A 25562-nucleotide genomic window follows, 5' to 3' on the forward strand; every position below is an offset into this window, starting at 1 on the left:
TCCATATGTCACCTCTTCTTGCCACTATATCGAAATCTGGTTATTTACAGATCAACTGTTGTGAAAACAACATCTGCCTGATGGCCTAATTAGGATTGAAGCGTTAGCGCTCTGCATGTTTCCTTCACTCGCATAATATTTCATATTTCATCTCCATCTGTAAACCTGACCAATCAGTATTCACCTCCACACTCATCCTTTTCTCTCTTTCCTGGCTCCACCTCAGTACTCTATCGCAGTGGTTTCCAGGCATGGCTCTCTTTTAAAGGGAACTGTGGAGCCAGTCTGCAAGCAGCTTGGCCCCTCATCGCCTCACCTCTGAACCAAGGTGTTGTTTGCCTCCGAGGCCTTGGCTCTCTTCCCTCTTTTGCCCTCGTCAAACTGAGCTGCAAGCATAAAACCGCTGTGACAGGGAGAGCCATCTCTCTCACCTTCTTCCTCTCTTTCTGCATCACTTATTTCTCAGTTTTTTTTCTGTTCCATTTCCTCCTTTGCTCTCACGCCTCTTTCACCTCACTTCATGCTCTCTTCTCGCATTATGTTGTCACTGCCCGCTTTACCTGTGAGACTGCAGTGAGGCCAGGAGTGTAGAAAGAAAGTATGGGAAGGAAGGGATGGACGAGAAATGGGACAGAAAGTGAAAATGAAAAAAACGTGGGTATAGAACTGGCTATTACTTATTATTTCATAAAGCCTATTTTCAATGTTTTGTCACCATGGCTGGAGACTGTATTGCTTCCGGTGCCCTCGTAAAATGTGTTGTCCTGACTCAAGGACACATGCACAAATACTGTCAAAACACAAAAACACAGTCTTTCTTTTTCACAAAAAGTAAAAGCCATATCCCTGTAACTCTGTGCACCCACAGATAATCACGCACAAGTATTAAGTGAAAGAATTTGAGCAAAGGTAATCCATTTGAGGCTTTCTCCTGCATCCCCTCCAACAGTGCCTTTGGCAATGCTTTACACACACACACACACACACACACACACACACACACACACACACACACACACACACACACACACACACACACACACACACACACACACACACACACACACACACACACACACACACACACACACACACACACACACACACACACACACACACCCTCTCCAGCATTCCCTCTAGGCCTCGCCCAAAGCGATGCCAAGCCATAAAGATCCTCAGCAGGGTGCAGAGGAAGCACAGAGACCCGTGGAGGCACTTCACATGCCATGTCTTAGCTTTTCAGTGAAAGCAAAAGAAAACGAATAACGAAATGGATTTTGGGAGTTTCTGTTTGATGAATTCAAATTATGATGCAGTAGAAAACCTTCCTGAGATATATTCCAATCCTTTCATCTGGGAGGAGAACAGAATCAACATGCACATTTTACATTTCACACAATGAGCAGCGAATCCTAAATCTTCCCGAAATATGTTCTCACTAGTATATATATTTAACTAATGTTCAAGAGATACTTGTGTAGAGTCATATTTACACTGTGAATTGTATGGACTACAACAACAAAGCCATACATGCCGAATTTATAAAACAAATTGTAGCACATTTGACAGGATTACAGGTTTATAACACTAATTGTGTGTGGAATGATTGAGTGTGTAAAGTGTTGGCTAAAGTAATTGGGATAAAGATAAGCTTTGATTTTGCATACACGTGAAACCTGGCAAATGTTTTAGCAGGCAGATTTAGATAAAGACATAAACATGGAGGGAGGTAAAGAGAAAGTTATATAAAGAGATAAACTTTAACTTCATTTTTGTTTCAGTGTTCAACCTAAATTATACAATTCAAGACATTGTGCTTACAATAATGTGAATAAGAGAAATTGGCATAATGCATGTTTCAGCCTGTACATTCACTGTTACTGACACGAATAAAGACAATGCAAATGATGTGATGTATCATAAGGGTCGGGCTTTACCTTTTACAAACTTTAGCAGCATTGTATTTGTTTTGCAGATATCACGACTGCAGCTGCATCCATCATTTCCACACCATCATTTGTACCGTCAGCTACAACTCTTCCAGATTGAGTACAGTAATTAGCCAAACATGTCTGACACCCCTCCTCCCCTCCCTTCTCTCCCTCCCAGTGCGCCTGCAGACCAACCGTCTGTCTCTCATAGAGGAGTGCATCGCCCACTGCTCCACCGCCTACAAGCAGTCCACCACTCTGCTGAATCTGGCCTCGCTCCTCAGAGTGGCAGGTAAATACATCACACACACACACACACACACACACACACACACACACACACACACACACACACACACACACACACACACACACACACACACACACACACACACACACACACACACACTGATCATGTCATCTTTCTACTCTTTTTGTGTTGTTGGGGTGAAACGTTCAATTATCAAGACTCTTCTCTGATCATGATGTTAAAGGTCACCTATTATGCAAAATCCACTTTTTCCTGTATTCTCTACATCAACATGTGTCCCCTCTGTGTAAAGAGAACCTGTTTCAGGGAGAAAGATTCTCTCTCTTTTTGTCCTGATCTATTTATATAAAAACAAAGGCTGTCTGAATGACCTGATCAGATTTTGTCCACTTTATGATGTCATAACGATTTTTTGGCTTGTGTAACCATTAGCCAATCACCAACCAAGGTAACCCCCCCCCACCTTATCACCTGCATCTCCTCCTAGAGCACCATTGTGTTATTTTTAACCAAATATCTCTCAGAGGGGCGTGGGGAGGGGCTCCTTATTTTCACCTCTAAAGTTACAGACAGAGAATCATCACTTTTGAAACAGGGCTGAAACAGAGGGGTTTATGGGATGCTGCAATGATCTGTTTGGTATTTGGAGCCAAACACTTCGGAGACATGTTTTGTATATAACTGAGACCTATAATATATTGATGAAAAACAGTATCATTGGGGACCTTTAAATGACAAAGCGTATGGGTTTAAGTGAGAGAAGGACCGCCCCCACACGAGGCAAAGAGACACAACCCAGCATGCGTGGGTACTTTCAGGAACAATCTGACAATTCTTAGGGAAATTCATCTTCATGAGCAGTGTTGCAGTTACCAGGCAAAATCGTATTTGAATCGCAATTACGATTTAGGCTTAAAACGATTATGAAAACAACATAATCGAAATAAAACTATTATTATTATTTTTAATTTTTTTTATTATACTTGAAGTTCAGGGTAATCAACTGTTTCAATAAATTGATGTTTTCAAAGTAAATGGATAATCGTTTTTAATAATCGTGATATCAATTTTTGCCATAATTGAGCAGTACACACACACACACACACACACACACACACACACACACACACACACACACACACACACACACACACACACACACACACACACACACACACACACACACACACACACACACACACACACACACAAGGAGCAAGCATATTTCCATCCCCAGACACATCACTTTGTCTGCTTGCTAAACCATTTTTTCAGTTTCATGTAGTTATTACAGTCAGAGGCAGGTTCATTTCCAGGCTATTATTCATATCTGTACACAAGACTATCTGACTCTCTGAGAGCAGGATGGATGGATAGATAGATGCTGTTTCTGAGAAGGCACATCATCCATAAATATCAACACAATGAAGTTCACAATGCTTCCCATTTGTTATCTTTCTGTCCTCATTTTAGCCCGAATTACAGTTATTGTTCCCAAAAGCATATCAAGTTTTACAGAAAATATTATTAAATACGAGTCCCGTCAACCAGGTTTATCTTATTTTTAGTTTTTCTTGTTCAGACAATCGAGGCACCCACTTTTGGAACTATTTATCTCCCCATGTGATCTTGAACCACTTTTACAGCTGACAGAGGCTGAATAGATCTTGGTATTTAAGTTGTCAAACAGTTCTATTAAAGTCATATCATCATATCATCAATCTCACGTGTGTCTTTGCAGATGTGTTCTGAAACCACAATAAGCACATTTCCGTAAGCAAAACATGTTTACATTTGTCTGCTGCCTGTGGTTTGATATTTTGGACACATTTTTCATTTATTTGTCATACATTTTCTTATGTAGTTGTAAAAAGCTTTCATATCTCCTATTAGGGATTACAAACTGCAGGACAGTATCACACCAAAATGAGTTATTCTCCTTTAGTTTAAGCAAACAAAAGCATTTTACTCTGCCGTTTTATACACCATGAATCCAGAGGGCTTTTAAATCTGCCAGAGCCGGTGTTATTGCTGCCAGATTTGGCACCCAACCTGTAACTTCAGCCAGGTTTGTCATAATCTCACAAAGACCACACTGGTCTTAGTTATTACCTTATTGTTTGACCAAACAGAAGCAATTGACTCTGAGCCGGTGAAACAAATCTAATTCTAAATTTGCCAGAGCTGTTGTTATGGCTGCAGGATTTTGAACATGTAACTTTGGCCAGGATGCTCATAATCTCACCAAATGTGCAGTGTTGTCAGTTAGTCCCTTCTAATTACATTATAAATATGCTGTGCAGCCCCGCACAACGCAGGACACCTGTTCACCCTAAACGGAAGTGGTGCTAGATTTCGCAACACATCATTTTCAGTGTGTCACCCTCCATGCAAAACTGAATGTTTATCTTTGGGGCCTGTCTCTAGCAGTCATGGAGCTTTACTGCTGCGTTGACAGGGTTCCTGGATGTACCCCGACGTTCATCGCTGCTCATAGCTTAAATTCAGTATTTGGAATTATTTGTTAAAAATTAGGAAGTAAAACAAATATTTATATTTTTTTCCTTTTTGTTTATTGGGATCGACTCAAACAAATACAGCCAGCACATGACACTGACATGCGGGAAAGTTTGAGATCAACCTTTTGCTCCTCGTGCTCGCAATTGTCCCAGGCATCGCTGTGTGTCTGTCTCTCTGTGTCTCCGTGTTTGTTTCATCTGTCTTCCCTTCAAGAAAACAAGCCATTTCTGCATCCGTCAGTCTATCCATGTGCGCTTCTTCCCCCTTTCTTCTGTCCTCCATCTCTTTACTCGTGGCTTGCTCTTTGAGTCCCGTCCCCCGCTAAAGGAAACCTGTTAACCGGCTCCTCTGTGTTTGTGCTGCTCACTTTTAGTCAGCAGGCAGCTCTCACTGTGTGGCTTCTGAAAAAAAAGAGGGAGATGAGAAGAGGAATAAACACATTTTTAAATAAATAAATGCGGGGGGGAGGCTTTTGAAGGGCGCATAGCTCCGGGGCTCTTTGGTGAATATTTAATGCAGGTATCACCAGCACACCAGGAAGAAACCCTAAGGCTTTGGGTTCCCTGCTTGGTATACAGAAAATGCTCCGTAAATCATTCCCTTTTACTGGGTAGAGCTAAGAAAAAAAGTTGTTGTCTGAATTAATCAATAATTATGATATTTGAAATGAGAATTACATTGTGCTGCTGACTCAGTGAGGATCCTGGTGATCCAGTGCAAAGCCTCAGGGAGTTAATTTTGCAGTCTGAGCTTATTGATTTAGTCGTTCTTTGTTGTTTTTCTGACACTTCTCACCCTTTTCATCCATTCCCGCCTTTGATTGGCCCATGAACGACAGGTAAAGGCTTCAATTGGATTTCCAAGATGTCTGATTTGATCGACTCGAAATAAATGCTGGAGAATGTCTTGATAAAAGCATTTTGTCTGAAAGAACACACACACACACACACACACACACACACACACACACACACACACACACACACACACACACACACACACAAACCTTCTCTATATTGAGGTCTCGACGGCTTGAGGTCTCGACGGCTTTTGAAGACACCCTTTCACCAGTCACCAGTCATTTGACCAACACCTCCTTCCTCCTCGCAGTAAACACCACATTTCTCTCTGTCACTCACTCAGTGTACACACACACACACACACACACACACACACACACACACACACACACACACACACACACACACACACACACACACACACACACACACACACACACACACACACACACACACACACACACACACACACACACACACACACACACACCAATCCGGGCCCATCTAATTTCTTCATCTCCTCCCACGTTCTTTGATCTGCAGTTTGTTCAGAAGTCCTGTTTTTTCTTTGCTTCTTTTGATCGTCCCTTTTTGTTTACTGAATTTAACCTAAGATCAAAGATTGTCCTGAGCTGACCACCTGAATGCTAACACCACCAACCATCCCACCAACATTAAGATATCAAACCTAGATGTATTCCTGTCTTGGCAAGACGGCAGGGTTGTATTTTTATAATATTTCATACTCCCCCTCTTTCAGACTTTCCAATAACATTATTTATGGCGGATTAATTAACTTCTGCCATGCCAGCTAATACACAGAGAGACACCCAAACCTGTGTTTGTAGTCAGATGGAGATTTAATGAAGAGGTTTATTCAACCAGATGATGTACGTGTTGCTCAGTATAACAAGATATTTAAGTGTGTGAGCTTTGACATTTGTCAAGATTAAAGAAATATATCTTAAAGGTCTCCTATTATGCAAAATTCACTTTTCTTGTTTTTTATACACACATATGTCCCCTCTGCGTAAAGAGATTCTGAAAGTTTCAGGAAAAAAGATTTGCTCTCTTTTTGTCCTGATCCATTTATATTAAAAATCTGTTTGAAAATGAGCTGATCAGATTTTGGCCACTTTATGTCATAACGATTTTTTGGCTTTTGAAACCATTAGCCAATCACCAACCAAAGTAACCCCCCCCCCCCACCTTATCACCTGAATCTCCTCCTAGAGCACCATTGTGTTATTTTTAACCAAATATCTCTCAGAGGGGCGTGGGGAGGGGCTCCTTATTTTCACCTCTAAAGTTACAGACAGAGAATCATCACTTTTGAAACAGGGCTGAAACAGAGGGGATTATGGGATGCTACAATGCATGATCTGTTTGGTATTTCGATGCCAAACACTTCAGAGACATGTTTTGTATATATCTGAGACCTGTAATGAAAAACAGTATAATAGGGGACCTTTAAATACTCACTTGCATGTTTATATGTTGATAAATGTATATCTGTGTGTGTGTAGGTGGTGATAAGGACGTGAGGAAAGGCCAGGTTCTGACCTTGCTGGCCGAGCAGGCTCTCCAGTGTCTGGACTTCAAGGCTGCCTTCATCCATTGTCTGGACCTCATGGCTGCAGGTATGTAGATGGCATTGGAAAACTTGATACAAGCACTTAGTAGACAGAAGAAACAAAAAGTGCTTTGAAGTCTGTCAAAAAATCGAATGTGAACCTTCCTCTAGCCTTCCTTTTTTCTTATTTGTTTCAAACTTTACGGACATTTATCACTGATTATCTGCCAAATTCGCTTGAATTCTAACATCATGGCGACTGAGCTCCGCCAGATTCAGGGTCATGAAGTTTTATTTTACCTTCTACTTTTTGTCATCCCTTTTTATAAGTTCTTCTTTTACAGTTTCACAACCTTTGTGTCAATTTAGAGGTTATTTCTTTATGCTAAAGAAATGCGGCGGTGCTCTGCTGTTGCTCATAATTGAAAAATATGACTATCATTGACTACACAGTCAGATTTGATTGCTCTGATATTACGTACTCAAGATTTCCTTTTTATATGAACTGTAATTTGCTCGGAAGTATTACATTCCAAAATTGTATTCAATTTCAAACCTGAATGATGTACTAGAAATAAATACACACAGACTTGTAACACAGTTAGCTTCCTTTACACGAGACAGTGTTTCCCCTAGGTTTACTGCTTTGGGGGGGTGCTGCCTGAGCGGGGGGGAGGGGGTGGCATTGGGATATAATAATAATAATAATAATAATTTCAATTTATATAGCGCCTTTCACGAAACCCAAGGACGCTTTACAATGGGAAGTAACAAAAAAAAAAAGGTAATAATAAACATACAGAGCAATAGCAGGAAATAATAATATATATTTTTAAAATCCTCTGGAGCAGAGAGAGGAGCTGTGGATTATTGTTATTGATTAATGCATCAGTGTTTCTTAGGGTCAAAAACACTAAACTAGATTAGTTGCAATTTGGTGTTATATATATATATATATATATAAAAAAAAATCATTACATTTTTATTCTTTTTTTTTTTTTTAAACACCTTGAATTTCAGGGGGGGTGCGGGGCTCCATTGGCGGGGCTCCGTTGGCGGGGCTCCGTTGGCGGGGCTCCGTTGGCGGGGCGCAGCGCCCCTCCAAGACAATGCTGGGGGAAACACTGCAAGATTAGGAGCTATTTTATCTAGAGTTGCTGGTAATAATGCATCATCCCTGTTCAAACATTTTAGGCTGACACTGTTTGCTCTGATACCATTTTACTCACAATGTCAAAGATGACATCTTGAAAAGTGATGATACTTCGAGACAGACCATAGAATCAAACGGGGCAAACAGCATGAGCCGTCAACCTTTCAATGTGACAGTTCTCTTCAAACAGAGTGCTTGTCAGATGGTCAAACATCATCTGAAACATCTTTACTGCAAACCATTCTCACTGAATTTGGGATTGTGCATCTGACAGTTTTTCTAAGAAATTCCAAAACCAACAATCTGCCTGTCACACCCACTTAACGCAGCGATGGAAAGCTACTTCTTTTAAACCTTTCTTCTTGTTTGTACAAACAACTGCACCACTGTTCATGCTTTCCAGGAAACACTGTCCAAAAATGTGGAACTCTGTCCCCATCTGAATTATAATTGAATCAAAGACCTTTTGGAAATACATTGTTTATTTCGAGTATACCCCCACATTCATTATCCAAACAACTAAACAACTTCACAAAGTAAAAGTGAAGTAAATGCAACCAAAATGTCAATTATAACAATTATTTGTGTGTGCAAGTACACTCTGCAAGGGTTGACATATTAATTACAAATAATGAGTGTTTGGCATTTATTTCGTTCTAAGGAGAGGTTTAGGTATCTGAAGATGGTTTTGAAGGCGTTTTCATAAACATTGTTTGCCAAATGTTTTATACAATAAAAGGTCATGGCTTACAGAGAATGCAAAAAACATAACATGTGTTTGAGCTCTTTTATGTTTTTAATATTTGGTGCCAATAATGGTTTGCTGTATCAAACACTTCACAACAACATGCTTCCATCCGTTTACAGTATGGCTGGCCAACAATGTAGGTTGAGTAACTTTGTGTCTATGTATGCACAACAACAATAATTAACTCGACGACATCACAACAATATTCCAATCCAAACCGCCTGCTTCTCCGTAGGGTCACTCTCACTGTCAAGCGGTCACTGCGATAATGATATTTTGTCTGACCCGGTATCGTGTTCCGCCACGTACAAATTAAAGCGGATATAATTTCACTGAGTCTTCCCACAGTGCTGAGGAAGGGGACATAGTGTGGTGTCTGAGAAGGGAAGGTGTAATCAGATAAGCGCCGGTGTTCTCTGTCTGCGACGCAGTGGAAATAATTGGATCTGTTTGTAAGAATGAAGTCAGGCTGGCTTTTTGACTGTGATGAATCTGCAACAAATGTAGAACAATGCACCAGGCAGGAATTTTTTTCAAGAGGAAACATGGTTTAAACCTAAATGTGAATTAGGGCTACAAAGGATACATTCTTTTGTATCAAAAGCACAACATTATACCCGCTGCTTTTGTGTTTAGAATGTGTTAACCTAGCCCAGTGGTTCTCAAACTTTTTCTGTCAGGCTCCCCCTTTGGAGAAAAAAAAAGTCGGGCCCCCCCAACACAAATAGTCAGGCTCAGTGGCGGCGCCAGAGATTTATTTTGTTTAGGGTTTCCCATTAATGTACCGGGCGCTACAGTGGAATTTTCTACTGCAACACTCCCCACGCAAATACACAACGTACCCGCGACTGTTACAATGAAGGCTCGATATCAGCTCACGACATATAGGTGTAAGCAGGGGTAAAGTGCTATTTGTATAGGTGGTGTGTGGACCTCACATAGGGGGGTCCGGGGGCAAGCTCCCCCGGGAAGATTTTGAAATATTGAAGTTAAAAGCATCAATCTGGTGCACTTTGAGAGCGAACATGAAGAGATCTATGGATACATCTCTCAACACCCATTTGAAACAGAACTGTAAACAGATTTACTTTTTCTTTATGGATATTTTACAAATCACTCCCCTTTTAAACTTTATTCTTTTTTTAATGTCATATAGTATTTCATAGCTGTTTTTCATTTATTCTCTTATTTTTTTATAACTATAATGATCATATAAATGTGTGCCTCGGAAATAATTGTTTACATTAATGGTGACCAAAACGTTTGAGACCCACTGAGATAACACTGAGAGAGTCCTTTAGCTCACTGAGTCTCTCAGTCTGACAGGAAAGGATTCTCCTCCACTTTGTTGTTGAAAAAACTCCCTTAGCGTAGCTCACTAGCACCACAAGCTAACAACAACGATCTCTGGTACCGGTGCGCTCTCTCTCGCTCGCGCATGCACACAAAATGGCTTGTTTCACACACACACACAGAGCCGAGCTTTAATGAAACACAGAGACCCAGACGTACAGTAATAGTACTGTACTGTATCATATTATTTTAGAATCAATAATAATATTTTTTTTTTTTGAGAACCACTGACCTAGCCTGTCTTTAAGGTCAGTCGTCTATCTGATAGGATTCAGGGGGGGATGGAAGGACTCTAATAGAATATGAAAAGGACTCCTGCTTAGCCATACTGGGTCATATTTGTGTGTGTAAATAAATGTGTTTATATTTGATGATTTGAACTTAGACTGTGCTTCGTCTGCTCCTGCTGCACGGCATTTTTATCGATTCATTTTGTTGCTGTTATCTCCTGCACTTTGATCATCTTCTTGCTCCTCTCCTCTCTTACCCTTACCACACCCTCCCTCCACCTGTCTCTCCCTCAGGTTACAGTCCAGCGTGGGACGTGTGCAGTCTGCTGGGTCAGTGTGAGGGCTATGGAGATCTAGAGGCCCGGCAGGAGCTTTTAGCCTTCTCCCTCACCCACTGCCCTCCAGACAACATTCACAGCCTGCTGGCTGCCTCCAGTGACCTGCAAACACAGGTCACTCTCTCCCTTTCATTATGGCATGGCCAATATGGCTTTTTATAAAACAGCGTGAATTCTTATAGTACATGTATTTTTTGAGGAGCTGATGGCAGTGGAGGAGGTTTTCCTGGTGTATCGCACCAATTTTGTGATGGCTCACATTTATTTAATTTAAATGTTTGTTTTGTATCGGCTGCAAAATTATTTTAATTAATTTGGTATTTAAAAATATTCCTCACGTTGAAGGTTATTTTAAAGGTTATTTTATAAATGTGTGTATTTAAATCTGTGCCTATTTGAAGAGATAGTGTAAGGAAGGGCGTCTTGGCTTTACATTTTTTTAGATTTCTTTGTTTCCCTGGCACAAAAGGGGAGTAAATAACAATAGAAAAGGAAAAACAACAAAAATGTCGCCATCGTTTAAATTGTCAATTTAAACATTGGTATCGACTTTGCATTTCACAATATGTACATCCTTAAAAGTGAGCATCTAAAAAAAACAAATATCCATAACATGCAAATTGACCCAGTCAACAGTGGAACCATAATTAGTAACACTAATGGCTAATTATTGAAATCGTAATTTGAATGAATCTATTGCATATCAAACAATGACTTATAAAATACAACAAATACTGAACAGTTCATTGTCGCAAGAAGTTAAATTCTGGGTTGAAAGTTTCCCCATTGTGCTTTCTGCCTTTCATTCATTGCAGTAATACCCACAATCCAATTGATCCATCATCCTATGTGATTGCTCTGCTAAAATAACAGGTTGTCTAATAATAATATAACAAGTCTCCTCTTTTGTTTTCCTTTTTCCTCCCAATTTCTGTCCTCTAGGCTTTGTACCAGGCAGTTAACTATCAACTGGAGCCTGTTGTTACTGAGGGTGGACAAGGAGAGGCTGACGAGACAGACTCTGTGAAGGTGTGTGTGTATTATTTTCCCTGTTTGTTAACCTAATAGCTCTTTGTCTGAGTTGTAGATGCCTCTTCTACTATTCCTGTGCGGGTGTGTCTCTGTGCTTTTCTCCAGTTTGTGTATTATCCTATTGCTCCATATTTGATGAGGTATAAATCTAGTGTTAAGGTTGCCTTGCCCGCGTGGTTTATTTATGCCTCCCCTTCAGCACCGCCAGCTTTATGATGCCTTGAGTGGGTGTTAATGTTTCATGACTTGCATAGCATCCCCATTTTGTGCCTTGATGGGTGCTCATTTGAAACTGTCTGTCATTTTATCGTTGTATTGATGTCCCTACACCTCACTTTTGTGTATTTACGCCCTAGATGTGGATCCGTAGGGGATGTTTTTTTTTTTTTACAAACATCTTAGATATATGTGTGCCTGGATTCCATTTATTCCCTGACTCTCAATCCCCTGTCAAATAAAGTATTGATGAAAGGCACTAAACGATTCGGCCATGGCCCACTGGCCCTCTAAATTTGGTTTTAAAATCCTTTTGAGCAATAACCAGCATACCGTGAAAACTGGCGGCGCACTTTCAAAAATACCCCAAGAATGCAATTTAGAGTACAATGCACCATTCATTGGTTAATTTGTGTTGATTTAAAGGTTGATGAAAACTTTGTTAGATAAGAACATTGATACCACTCTTGCCAGCAGACGATTGACTCGGTGCAGAGATAACATAATTCACCTGCTGTAACAGCAGCTCTTAACTTACTAATTGAACCAGTGTTTTCCGTTTATTTAGTCTATACCACAATCTAAGTGTTAAAACAGCAAATTGACGTTTTATGGAGGCTTTTGTTCCAGACTATTTCTAGGCTGGGGGCCAGGAAACCTGCAGAGATTCCAGGAGGTTTTAAATAGTCCAGCACACAAGCTATATAAAATAGTATATTGGACATTTTTACACTTTGGTTATAGTGAGTTTTAGAGGTGCTTGTAGGTGAATTCTGTTACCTTTGGACATGGTCATATTAACTGTTTCGTCCAACCACCAGTCTGTATGCTAAGCTAAGCTAACTGACTGCAGGCTGTAGCTGTATCTAATAAAAAACAGAGCACAACCATATCTAATACCACACTGATACTCAAGAGTCCTCAGCTTCAAATGTATCCTTTGGTGTAATAGAACAATACAGATGTAGCGATCATAGAACTCCTTTGAGCTGTTTTTTCAAGGGGGGAAAAAGTATCCTGAGGATTCTGTACTAACACACAGAGGTGGGAACTAGTGGAGTACAAAATAATACTTTGTTACTGTACTTAAGTACATTTTTATGGTATCAGTACTTTACTCTACTACTTATTTTTCTGACGACTTTTTACTTTTACTTCTTACATTTTGAACACAAATACCTGTACTTTTACTTCTTACATTTTCATAACAGGTTTGTTACTTTAGTTTTAATCTGTGTTTGGTGGCGTGATCATTATTATTTAGAGTCATTGCTTGCCTATTGATTTTAACACGATCTGTGTGTCCAACATTTCCTGGTCTTCTCTAAAGAAGAGTGACCAATGAAAACGTTGTCATGTTGCCGTTGTTCAGCATCGACACATTCATTAGCTAACAATGACATTATTGTTCTATTAATAAAAAGGGAGGTCAGTTCTATAAAACAGTTGGTAGTTATGGGCACATTTCGAAGCCCATACTTCTTTATTTTTACTTAATTACTTCATACGTCATTACTTCTACTTTTACCAGAGTCTTTTTAAACACGAGTATCTCAAAGTTCAGGGTTCTTTATTTAGTCATACGAACATAGCTACAGTGTAGTTATGCCGATGAAAATCTTGTGTCACAGGCTTCTCCAACAGAGCAACACAAAACACAGATACACAGAAAAAATATAGTGCAAGTAAATAGTATATAGTAATACAAAAAGAAAAATAGTTTTAAAAAAGTGAAATAGTGCAATAAGAGTCTATATGCAAGTTATTGAAATAATAATAATAATAATAATTTTTAAGTAGCAGCCAGATGAATATTAGGGATGTTGTTTCAACTGTTCAGGTGTTTAACAGATGTTGCTTCAACAATTTAGGTGTTTAACAGTCTTATTGCTTGTGGGATGAAACTGTCCCTGAGTCTGGTGGTTTTAGTCCGGATGCTGCGGTAATGCCTGCCAGACGGCAGCAGACAGAACAGTTTGTGGCTGGGGTAGGGATGCATACCGGTATCCGGTATTACCGAAATACCGGTTACTGGTGGCTACGGTACCGTACCGAAATCAGATCCGATTCCGATACTTTAAAAAAAATAATAACAATTCAAATCTTTTTTTTTTTTTTTTTTTTTTTTTTATATAAAGTGAGTCCGTGGCCCGTGATGGCGGGTGTTATAAATTAGATTGCATAATCGTTTTTCTTCATATTTTATGTATTTGTCATTGTTTGTTCAATACTAGAAAGGTAAAAGTCCCACAAATGAACTGTGATGGGATTTGTTTTCTCTCACCAGTGAAGGCAAATGTTGATTTTAAAGATGAGATTTGTGTGTTTGTGCAATGCCAAGATCTCATGACCTTTATTCTATTATTTATTTGTTCTCTAGTCGAATCTCAGGTTTAACATTAATTATAACGGTGCTATAACGGTCTGTTTGCATTGACAATATGTGCTATTCACGCGGCACACCTGATGCCGGGTGTTATAAAAGATATTCCATAATCGGTTTTCTTCCAATTTTTTATGTATTTTTCATTGTTTGTTCAGTACTAAAAGGTCCAAGAAGTCCCACAATTGAATTTAATATTCATTTGACATGTCAACTATATCGTAAAGCGCTTCATGGGAGTAATTGTGGGATGATACATTTTCAAAGTATCACGATATGTATCGGGTGAGTATCGGTATCGTACAGTGGTATCGGTATCATAAAAAAGTCAACGATATGCATCCCTAGGCTGGGGTGATGGGGGTCTTTTATAATCCGGAGGGATTTCTTCCTGAGGCGCTGGAGTAAAGGTCCTCCATGAATGGCAGCTCCGTCCTGGTGATGTTCTGTGCAGTTTTCACCACCCTCTGTAAAACCTTACGATTGAGGGCGGTGCAGCTGCCGTACCAGGCCACGATGCAGCCAGTCAGGATACTCTCTATTGTGCACCTGTAGAAGTTGCAGAGTATCCTGGAGTCCATATTGAACCTCCTCAGCCTGCGGAGGAAGAAGAGCCGCTGTCGAGCTTTTTGGTGATGGTGGTATAGTGTGAAGAGTCCATGTCAGGCTTAGTAATGTGGAACCTGAAGCTGCTGACTCTCCACCGTAGTCCCATTGATGGCGATGGGGGCGTGTCCCTCTCTCTGCTGCTTCCTGTAATCCATAATCAGCTCCTTTGTTTTGCTGACGTTGAGATGGAGGTTGTTATCTTGGCACCAAGATGTCAGGTTTTCGACCTCCTCTCTGTACGCCGTCTCGTCGCGTTGGTGATCTGGCCGATGACGTTCGTGTCTGTCAGCAAACTTCACGATGGTGTTGGTGTGTGGCCACGCAGTCGTGAGTGAACAGGGAGTAGAGTAGAGGAGAGGGATGAGCACGCAGCCTTGAGGGGCTCCGGTGTTGAGGATCAGGGAGGAGGATGTGATGTTTCCCACCCGCACTGCCTGGGGTCTGCCCGTCAGGAAGTTCAGGATCCAGTCACAGAGGGCGCTGTTGAGCCCGAGGTCTCTGAGCTTGATGACCAGCTTGGAGGGCACAATGGTGTTGAATGCTGAACTGTAATCAATGAACAGCATTCTCACACATGTGTTCCTCTGGTCCAGGTGTGAGAGGGCAGTGTGGATGGTGAGGGCTATGGCGTCGTCTGTGGACCTGTTTGCTCTGTAGGCAAACTGCAGGGGGTCCAGAGAGTCAGGGAGGGAGGAGGTGATGAAGGTTTTGACTAACCGCTCAAAGCACTTCATTATGATGGACGTGAGTGCTACTGGGCGGTAGTCGTTGAGGCTGGTGATTTTTGTCTTTTTGAGGACAGGAACGATGGTGGAGTGTTTCAAACATGTGGGGACTACATACTGCAGCAGGGACCTGTTGAAGATGTCTGTACTTCTACTTGAGTAAAGGATGTGTGTACTTTTGCCATCTCTGCTAATACAGGATGAGGAGAGACCCTGCTGCTGCAGTCACACTCGAGTTGCACACTAGAATAACCTGGCTGTTGTGTTTTCGGCCCCAGGCCTGCTCCTCCTCTGGGGTCTCCTCCTTGGGGGGCTCCTCCGTGGGGACGGCAGGGGACCTCCTGCACAGGACCACAGCTAAGACCATGAGGGTGCTGACGACCACAGGACTGACCACCAAGGCCGTGCTGACCGCAGTCAGCGACCACCGCTGGTGGAAGGACTCGCTCAACCTCCTCGTGCACGTAAGAACACTTTGTTTTTATTGACTTAAGTGGTAAAATGTGGTAAGCTAGGCAATAAAGTCTCTAATGAATGAACTAACATCATGTGGGTGTTGATGTGGTGTTTTTGTTATGTGTTGTATTGACTTTTGTGTGATCTTGGATGCCTAAACGGTAGCGTGCTTAAAAACAGTATTTCTGAACTGTTGGATTTAAAACTGCAATTGATATGCTGCATATGCCAAGTGGTTAGATGAATTATTATTATTATTTTTTGATTATTTACAAAGATGAATGTGCCCAAGAATTCCCATTAATTTAATAGATAAATTAAAATGTATTATTTCAAGATAATTTGATAATCCTCATGCCAATCACAGTGTGTAATCAGGAAGAGACCGCTTTACCCATCCTACGTTGCACAAAATGGATCCCTTTTTTAATATTTATAAAGTGATGCTGAAAACAGCCCTGTGCTATCTAAAGCTTTTACGCATTAAGGTGAGGAGATATGTTTTCCTTTATTTTTTTGAAACATGTTGCGTATTGAATTTCAAGTATGTGACAAAGTGTTCCTCAAAAATGTTATCAAGTAGTTTAGTTGCAAAATGTTGAGAACCCCTGCTGTAAAGACGTGATCAAGCAGCCTGCAAGAACAGAGCGATGACTACCCATATATTCGCTTTATGCCTCCATTTTACTCCACTTGTTCCCTAGCTGCATAGTGCGTGTGTGTGTGCGACTGTGTGTAATTTACAGTAGCTGTCTGCCCCTGCCCCATATCTCACAGTTTTCGTCGGCCTCAAAAAACAACCAATCAAGAGCTCATATCTTGCATAATTAATTAGCCCGCCTGTTGAATATTTCAATATCTGGCTGTTCGCCGGCGGCTGGACTAGCCCGGCGGTCGCCCTGCCGGAGATTGATGGAGTCTCCGGTCGATTTGTGAAGGCCGCCTCGTAGTCGTAGGTTTCGAAGAAAAAAAGCAGAGGGAAAACGGAGAGGATGTGAGCTGTGGGACAGTGAGAAATGACAGTGCTGTGGGCATGTTGTGAACATTTAATGATGTTTTGATGGCTCCTCAGGGTCACGGCGCAGGAACCTCCAGTGAGGATGGGGGGTGCGAGAACTCCAACCTGCAGAGACAAGGCTGCAGCCCCTTTTATCAGGAACTCATTAATGATCCCTGTGTAGACCTGGTGAGTGGCTGAAGAGCATCACGGCTCATTATTGTTTTCTTCCTCTCGCGTCCCTGTTGTCCTTATTTCTCCTTTCTCACCTTAGGCTGCCTTCTTATATTATAGCAAACACGCCTGAGATAGTTTCTGACTTCAGGCGTTTCATTAAACTCTTATTCTCCTGCGACTTATACATTTCAAAAACAGTGTTAAGACTAAATGAATATTGATTTCAGACCAAGATTCAATGCCAAAAGAAATGTAGAAGTATTTTACAGGAAAACAGGCATTCTTTCTTTCTTTTCTCTCTTTTTATTTCTTTCTTTCTTTTTTTCCCCTCTGTCTTTTTGCTTTAATTATTCCTCCTTAGTTTTTCCCCCCTTTTCTTCTTTTCCCCCTTTTTTGTCTCTTTCTTTCGTTCTTTTTTCTTTCTTTCTTTTTCCTTTTTTTCCCTTTTTTTCTCCTTTTTTCTTTTCTTTCTTTCCTTTTTCCACTCCCTATATATGATGGTACGATAACAGCAACTTCTAACACTAACGGTAGAAGTTCTGTATGTATTAGCCGGAGGGGGAGAGATGAATAACATAAAGATCCGAAGTAGTAAAGGATGTCAACAGAAGGAGTTATTGAAGTAGAAAAAGAGAAAAGTAAGAAAAGGAGTCGTTTGACCTTTATGCCTGGAAAATGGTCGCCCTGGGCTGTGACTGGGCTTTTTACCCGGAGAAACAAATCATGTGGATAGCTAAAAGAGTGGACGCGAGGGGAAACAGAGCAGGCCGATACATCTCTCCTCATGACATTTTAATAGGCCTCTCCAAATCCCTTCCTCTGCTCCATCTCCAGCGTTCATCCATCTTCCATCATCCATCTACCAATAACGGCTCCCCACGTCCATCAGCCTATGAGCCGGCTGATCAATGGGATTGTTTTTGTACCTTAACAGTTCCGGACGGAGGTGGGGAGGGACAAGAGGCTGATTGAGAGAGAAAGAGAGACAAATCCAAGCAGACAGAAAGACAGATAGAGCGAGAGCGGAGAAGATAGACGGGAACCATTTGTGTTGAAGATCTGAGGCTGACGAGGGAGCAAACTTCATTGTTCCCCCGTCAGAGAATCTTATAAATGAATTATCTAAATGCTCAGTCTTCAAAAGGCTTTACTTAGCTCATGTGTTGACTCCATCTGTCTGATACCTGGGAATTAAGACGCTCTTAACCACATCGCTGTGTCACTTTCTGATCTGCTCCATCTCGTGATGGGATTCCCTTCAGTAAAACCATGAGTTAGGTATTTATTTATCCATCTCTCTTTTCCTTTCTTTCTCTCAGAGTCAAGATGTGTATTCGTCCTTCAAAGACGTGCCTCAAGAAAACTTTGCAGAGGTTTTGCTGAGGACTGGCAAACTGGCTGAGGCCAAAACTGAGGGGAAAACCCTGTTTCCTGCCACGGAGGGTAAGCATGCATAAGCACATATGACACTGAATTACCACTGGGGATGATACTGTATTTATTTATATTTATACTGTATACTTTACTGTATTATGTTATATAGGTTTTGGTGCATGTAAATGGTCTGCAAAGGTTAAAGGTGACATGTCATGCTTTTCCGGTTATTGCCCGTCCCCTTGTGTGTTATGAAGGTTTTTATGCATGTAAACGGTGTGCAGAGTCAAAACCCTCAAAGTACACCATGTAGGGAGTAAAACTCTAAAACAGAAAACAGAAAATACATCTTCCAACGCCTCGTTGGAGATACGTCACTGTCCATTTGATTCTTCCGGGGACATCATGATGTCATGTCGTCCCTGGAACGAAATGGACCAATCCGTGGAGCCGTTACGTGACGTCCGCGGAGCCGTTACGTTAAGCCCCCGCTGATTGGTCCAAATTGACCAATCCACGGACTTCCTCACACACTCAGTGCATGCAGCTCTGCTGATCTCTCCCCCCTGGCTGCAGGCTGATAACAGACAGTTTATCAACCTTTTGCTTACTCAATATCAAGCCACACTTATTGATTTGACTTCGGCTGTGACTTTGTGTGTGCTCAGGGTGAGTTTGGCTGTGTTTCGCTGTGTATCACTAAACAAGGAAATCACACCTCCACGGAGCTCAGCGCGATTCACAACGTCCCGACTGGTCCCGACCAATCGGAGCACACTGGGCTCACAGGGAGGGGGTTCAAGAGCTGCAACGAGCCGTTTAGTGAAGAGAGTGAATACACATACTTTACAGAGATGCTGTATGCGAAACCAATGTGAGTTTAGAAAATTGCATAGTATAAATCTATTCTAGTAGACCACAACAATGGAATTATGATCAGTGTAAATGGCCATGACATGTGACCTTTAAAATCCCAAAGTTCCCCACAGAGGGAGTTTCTCTCCCACACGCTACCGAAAGGAAAAATATAGTTGCCTTTTTTTTCTCCAAGAGAAATACAAATACCAGCTGTATTTTAACCACCTGTTCCACGGGTTGATTTCCCACATGGCTGCTCTTAAAAAAAACCTGTTACAGACTCTAGTGAGATTGTTTTTGGATAATATTGGAGAAGGGTTTTACATGTTGTTTCCACTGAGCCTCTGCTGTGATAGAAATAAAACTAAACTTTACTGCAAAACAGACCGACCATATTGTGTGCATATTGCAGCCATCTGCGGCAACATATTTATCTTCTTTTTAATTTTTCGCACTTTCTATTGAATTTCATAGTATATACGTACTTGCACATTGTAAGGCTGTTCTTGTTTATATTAACTGTTTTAAATGTGGCAATTGGACAAAACCAGTTGGGGGTTCTTAGTTCCATGTGAATGCCAATGTTGTGGCCACAAACTGTACGGAAAGATGTGTAAAAAAACAAAACGGGGCTTTAATATTCATCTCAGTACAGGCTTTGTCAATGTCTTTGGAATATTTTGTGACTTCTTGCTACATTGATTTGGCAATATCTCAAAAGCCCGCTTGCTGGTGGGCTCTTGCTAAAATGCTTTTTTTCTTGGTTTTAGTTCTCAAACTCAAAAAACAAGGCAAACACAGTGTTTGTTATTTTTGCTTCCCTCCCTTCATCCTTCACCCTGCCCTCTCATCATCCGTCTAGTATGTGGTGGACTAGGGGACAACATGGGAAGAATAGCCTCACATTGATTAATTAATGTGTGCCCACGCATCCCGCGGCAACAGTAAATAATGACGCGTCACCTGGGCGATACCGGAGAGATAGCATCAAGTCAAAACGTCAAGGCCACGCTGCGTGATGGATAGCATCTGCCCGCCAAAATCAATGCCACTACAAAAATACAAAAATAAAGAGCGAGTGTATGTGTGTGTGGTGTGTGTTTGAATACTAATATGTTGACCCTCAACAACACACTCTGACTGTTTGACCAGTTCTAATGCGTAGGTGTACATACAATCACTACTCTCTATGCTGTTGTCTTTCAAACTAACAACTCTCTTCTTAAAAAGTCACCTTCCCTTCGGAGCTGAGCGCAATGTGTTTGGAAAAAAGGCGGAGCAGACGTCCGATAACAACCTTTCGATTAATGACTCGCGTATCAGCCCGCCGCGCCGACTTTCCTTAAAAAAACAGACTAGGAGATGGCCTCAATAAATGTATTGATTTCTCACCTGGCCCAGATAAGGCGGAGGTAATTAATGATGACACAAGTGGAAAGTGACTCAATAGGATTGAGCTGAGTAAGGAGCCAAGGAAGACACACACACACACACACACACACACACAAATAAACACAGCATGGAAGGCTGCCATTGGCCGCATGTTGACCAGGCCGTAATCAGCTGTTTTTCATACTGCCTGCACAGGTGATATAGTAATAAGTCAATGTATGGCCGTCCCGCTAACAATGTGCCCGATTTAGCTGACACAGGAGCAGAAGTATGTCTATGTTTGGACACACACCCACACTCTAACACGGTGTCTCTTTATCACTCTCTCCGTTCTCCTCTCTCCCTCACAAACAGAAATACTGTATGTGTAAGTCAGGGTTATCTATTCTGTGTGCGCGCGTGTGTGTGTTTACCCCTCTGGTGATTCCTGTCCCGATGGTATCAGTAGCTTTAGAGAGGCGTGTAATCAGCTCATTCTTAGGTGTAGCTCATTGAAACCTGCGGGGGGGGAAGGAGAGAGAGAAGAACGGGTAAAAGGAGGAGGGTGAGCACTCCGCTTTAAGAGAGCTGTTATGTCTTTATAATCTGGCGCATTATTCCGCCTCTGCTCACAAGTACACACACCAAACCTCCAGATATACGTGTCAGGTATTGACCCTCACATGCAAGTATTGGTGTGCATTTTGTCCTACACTTTATGTCTCTCCCACTGTCCCCTCCCCGCCTCTCTCTGTGTCCATGCTCTACTTTCCTCCACTCTGTCTCTTCCATTTTGTCTCAGGCTCTTATCACCAACACAGGCTTTTGTTCTCTTTGGGTCTGAGACTACAAAGTGATTCTCTCTGCACCTCTCTCCCACTGTTTCCTCACAGTGAGTTAGCGAGTGATTAACTGAAGGAGTCTCTGTGTTTACAGTGTTTGGTGTTCATCTACTTTTAATCGTGATGGTGTGTGTGAGTGTCTGTATGTGGGTGTGCATCCTTGTGTTAGCCTTATGTGGTTTGGAGGCAAACGAAAGTCCATCCCGCTGCCCAAAGCTCCGCCTAGACTACAAATCCCATCAGCCTTAGGCACACCAAAAACATAGGCTGTGTTCATAAACCATAACAAATAATAGTGAGTGTATTGCACACAAAAAAAACAAAGAATCTTCAAAGCCATGTGTCCACAAATCAGTAAGTATGAAGACTGAAACAATTATTGATGGTCCTAGCTTGTTATGAGTCGGTTGATCCATATTGATTACCCAGAATGCAATGGGAAAAGTAAATGGAAGAGCAATTTACAGCTGCAGATCATTAAACGTATTTCCATATGGGGCTGATGCAGATGGTGGTAATGTTTGGATAATTGTTTAAAACAGTTTTTGTTCTCTTTGTGAGGTCAAATGCTTGGCTGAGCATATTATCATTTCCATTAGCAACACAAAGTAGTATTCGCTTCTACCGGCACATATTTTGTATTCTATTCTGTTTCTACAAAACAGTAACATGCATTAAGGTAAACGAGGAAAGTAGGACCTTTAATCATGATTCTCTTCACAGTCGACATCCCTTGCTCAGCCAGACAGTTCAGTGGTTCAAACAAACTACTGGAAACAAGTTAAGCGAAGAAATGTTGGGATTTATTTATATTTGAAATTGATAGTTTTACATAGTATGGCAGGATTACTGCAAGTAGATAGACATATAGCACTCTGCTCACTTAAAACAAAACAAGCTGCAGTTCTTTTGATAACCAATTTCCAACCCGGCCCTTCCGGGCTTTAATTATTTACAATTTAAAATAAGAAGCTTTTACTTTTTTAGATATTACAAGAAACATTGTTTAAAAAAATAATAATAATCAAGAGCAAGTTGTTGGATGTAATAAAACACTGTAAATCACTTCATACTTTTACTTATTTGATCTATCAATTCAGCTGAAGTCTGACCTTAGGTTCAATATTACATATATTATTTCAAATATTACACTTCTTTGTGATAACATTTTTGCTATAAGTAATCGTATCAGTTGTTCCTTATTAATATTCCACCCTTCAAATGAGATTCAGCCACTTATTTACATGTCCACATCTGAATGGACTGTCCACTCCAAATTCCTGACTGAATGTTAATAGACTTCCTGCCAACGAGGCGTGCATTTGTTATCCTTATGATCAAACTCCTCTGCCTGTCTTTGCAGTCAATATGCATAGGCTAATCTGGGATTCAGGGGGAATCAACTTTAAAGTGCACTTAAATGAAGTTTGGACTCATCTGAAGAGCACTTATTAGAAGTCGGTGTGTACTTGCTCTGAATAATGAATACTCCCTGTGCAATAAACCATACAGGAGGACACGACATCTGTACACAGCGTATGCAAACAAACGCTAACACACACAATAGCCCAGCGACAATATGGGCATGTACCAGAACTCAGGGGGGATTTTTAATGTTGTTTCTTGACTTAGTCTTCATATTTTTTCTTTCCTATCTCCCTCTATTTTTATCTTCCCTCTCTTTTGTCCGGCCCACAGAGAGGTGTGTTCTGACAGCACTGTCGTCTGCATTCAACAAACGTGGGATGAAACTCGGGAAGGGTAGGGTTGGTTGCTAATCCTCAGTGCTTTAGTTAAAGTATTTTCTCTCCATCCTTTTTTTCAGTTTTGCTGCAGCTGGCCAATGATGCATTTCCCCGGGACATGATGCTGGCTCTGTCCTACTTACTAGCCTTGCCTCAGGTAGGTGGAAACACGGAGCTTTTTTTTTTTTGGACGCCAAAACAAACAGACTCTGGTAGTGAAAATGTGATTGTATTTTAGTGAGATTCTGGCAAATGATTAAATGAATCCACATCCTTTCGTACCTTTCTAAATGAGCTATTGTGTTCGACAGTTTGCATCATCAGTGTGCCATATCAAAGTTGCACATTAAAGGCAACAGAGTAATGTCGCTAAATTACATATAATACATTAAAAGCCTGACATGGTAACAACACTGGATGTTTGTCATAGAACACACGTCGTATCTCACATAGTTTCACTTCTCCCTCAAGTCAATAAACATTCACACTTTTTATTAACATTCCCACATTGCAATATGTTGCCTCCGTCTACCTTGTCTCAGCTGTCAGAGGAGCGTGCTTTGTATTTCAATAGATAAGAAAATGAAATGCAAGACAGAGAATTGACTGCAGTAGATTGTGTTCAAGTGGAGGTTGTGGGATCCCTTATGAGTCTTAACACTTGCCGCAAGTGAAACACTAAACCGTCTAAGTGGATATTGCATCGATATTTAGAGCTTGTTAACTCCACCTGGAATAGACGTTACTGCAAGAGTGCAATTTCTGCACTGTTTGACCCAATAAACACAGGCTTTGGTCTACTAAATATCGGCTTGTTGTTTTGATTGAAGTAGTTTCAGGTTTCTTTTGAAGTTGGTTTGTGTGAGGTGCTTTCTCAAGGTCATTGTATTACAATACCTACACAAGATGGTTGTCGGCATGCTCACAGCTTGGAGAAGCATACATACACTGAAAAAAATATAAACGCAACACTTTTGTTTTTGCTTTAAGCAAAAATGCACGTTTCAGAGTGGCCTTTTATTGTGGCCAGCCTAAGGCACACCTGTGCAATAATCATGCTGTCTAATCAGCATCTTGATATGCCACACCTGTGAGGTGGGATGGATTATCTCGGCAAAGGAGAAGTGCTCACTATCACAGATTTTTTCAGATTTGTGAACAATATTTGAGAGAAATGGTTATTTTGTGTATATAGAAAATGTTTTGGATCTTTGAGTTCATCTCATGAAAAATGGGAGCAAAAACAAAAGTGTTGCGTTTATATTTTTGTTCAGTGTAAGTACGGAGGCTAAGTAATGTTCTGCTGTGGTAAGGGCCAGCCACAAAACGTGTTTTTGCAATCTAGAAAATCAATATAAGTTCAAGTATACTGCATAAAAAGAAAATGCTCATCACTCATCATTGCCACAAGCACTAGCTCTTAAGTAATAACACACACGTTTAACCAATCGAGGAAGTGGTAGACCAGCAACTCCCATGTTCTGCAACTTCAAACTTCTGCTTTTCTTAATGGAGTCTGGTGGTCTCGAAGACAACATATATAACGGCTTCAGTTCTCCGTTGAAAAATGCTCTCTGACACTAAAGTAAAGAATGAACATTTTCTCAATATAACATATAGTTAAACTGATATTCATTAGTTTAGGTGGATCTTTTTAGGAAGCCGACTATGGATAAGTAGCTCACACAACCCCACTTTAAACAATCTACCCTTAAACTCCTTATTTTGTAAATAATCAACTGAACTGTGACAGATTTATCTAATTCCAGTTGATTACATACTGGAATCAAGGATTTTATTTCCATATTCCCCTTTTTTTCCCTTCTCACAAACAGCATACTTGCTTATTCCTATCTTTCC

At 41.0% G+C, this 25562-nt stretch overlaps 1 protein-coding gene across 2 annotated transcripts in view; it reads left to right on the top strand.

Annotated features, from left to right (window-relative positions):
- nbas (NBAS subunit of NRZ tethering complex) overlaps window positions 1–25562 on the top strand; it is a 223581-nt gene that overhangs the window by 91216 nt on the left and 106803 nt on the right. For both annotated transcript variants that reach the window (XM_034076461.2, XM_034076462.2), the window contains exons 33-40: window positions 2110–2223; window positions 7049–7162; window positions 10874–11031; window positions 11860–11946; window positions 16161–16346; window positions 17411–17524; window positions 18832–18955; window positions 23783–23859. In XM_034076461.2, coding sequence (XP_033932352.1) covers window positions 2110–2223; window positions 7049–7162; window positions 10874–11031; window positions 11860–11946; window positions 16161–16346; window positions 17411–17524; window positions 18832–18955; window positions 23783–23859 — 974 coding nt within the window. The remainder of the gene's footprint in view (window positions 1–2109; window positions 2224–7048; window positions 7163–10873; window positions 11032–11859; window positions 11947–16160; window positions 16347–17410; window positions 17525–18831; window positions 18956–23782; window positions 23860–25562) is intronic.

This window comes from Pseudochaenichthys georgianus, chromosome 24 (assembly GCF_902827115.2).
Source record: "Pseudochaenichthys georgianus chromosome 24, fPseGeo1.2, whole genome shotgun sequence".
Classification (NCBI taxonomy): Eukaryota; Metazoa; Chordata; class Actinopteri; order Perciformes; family Channichthyidae; genus Pseudochaenichthys; species Pseudochaenichthys georgianus.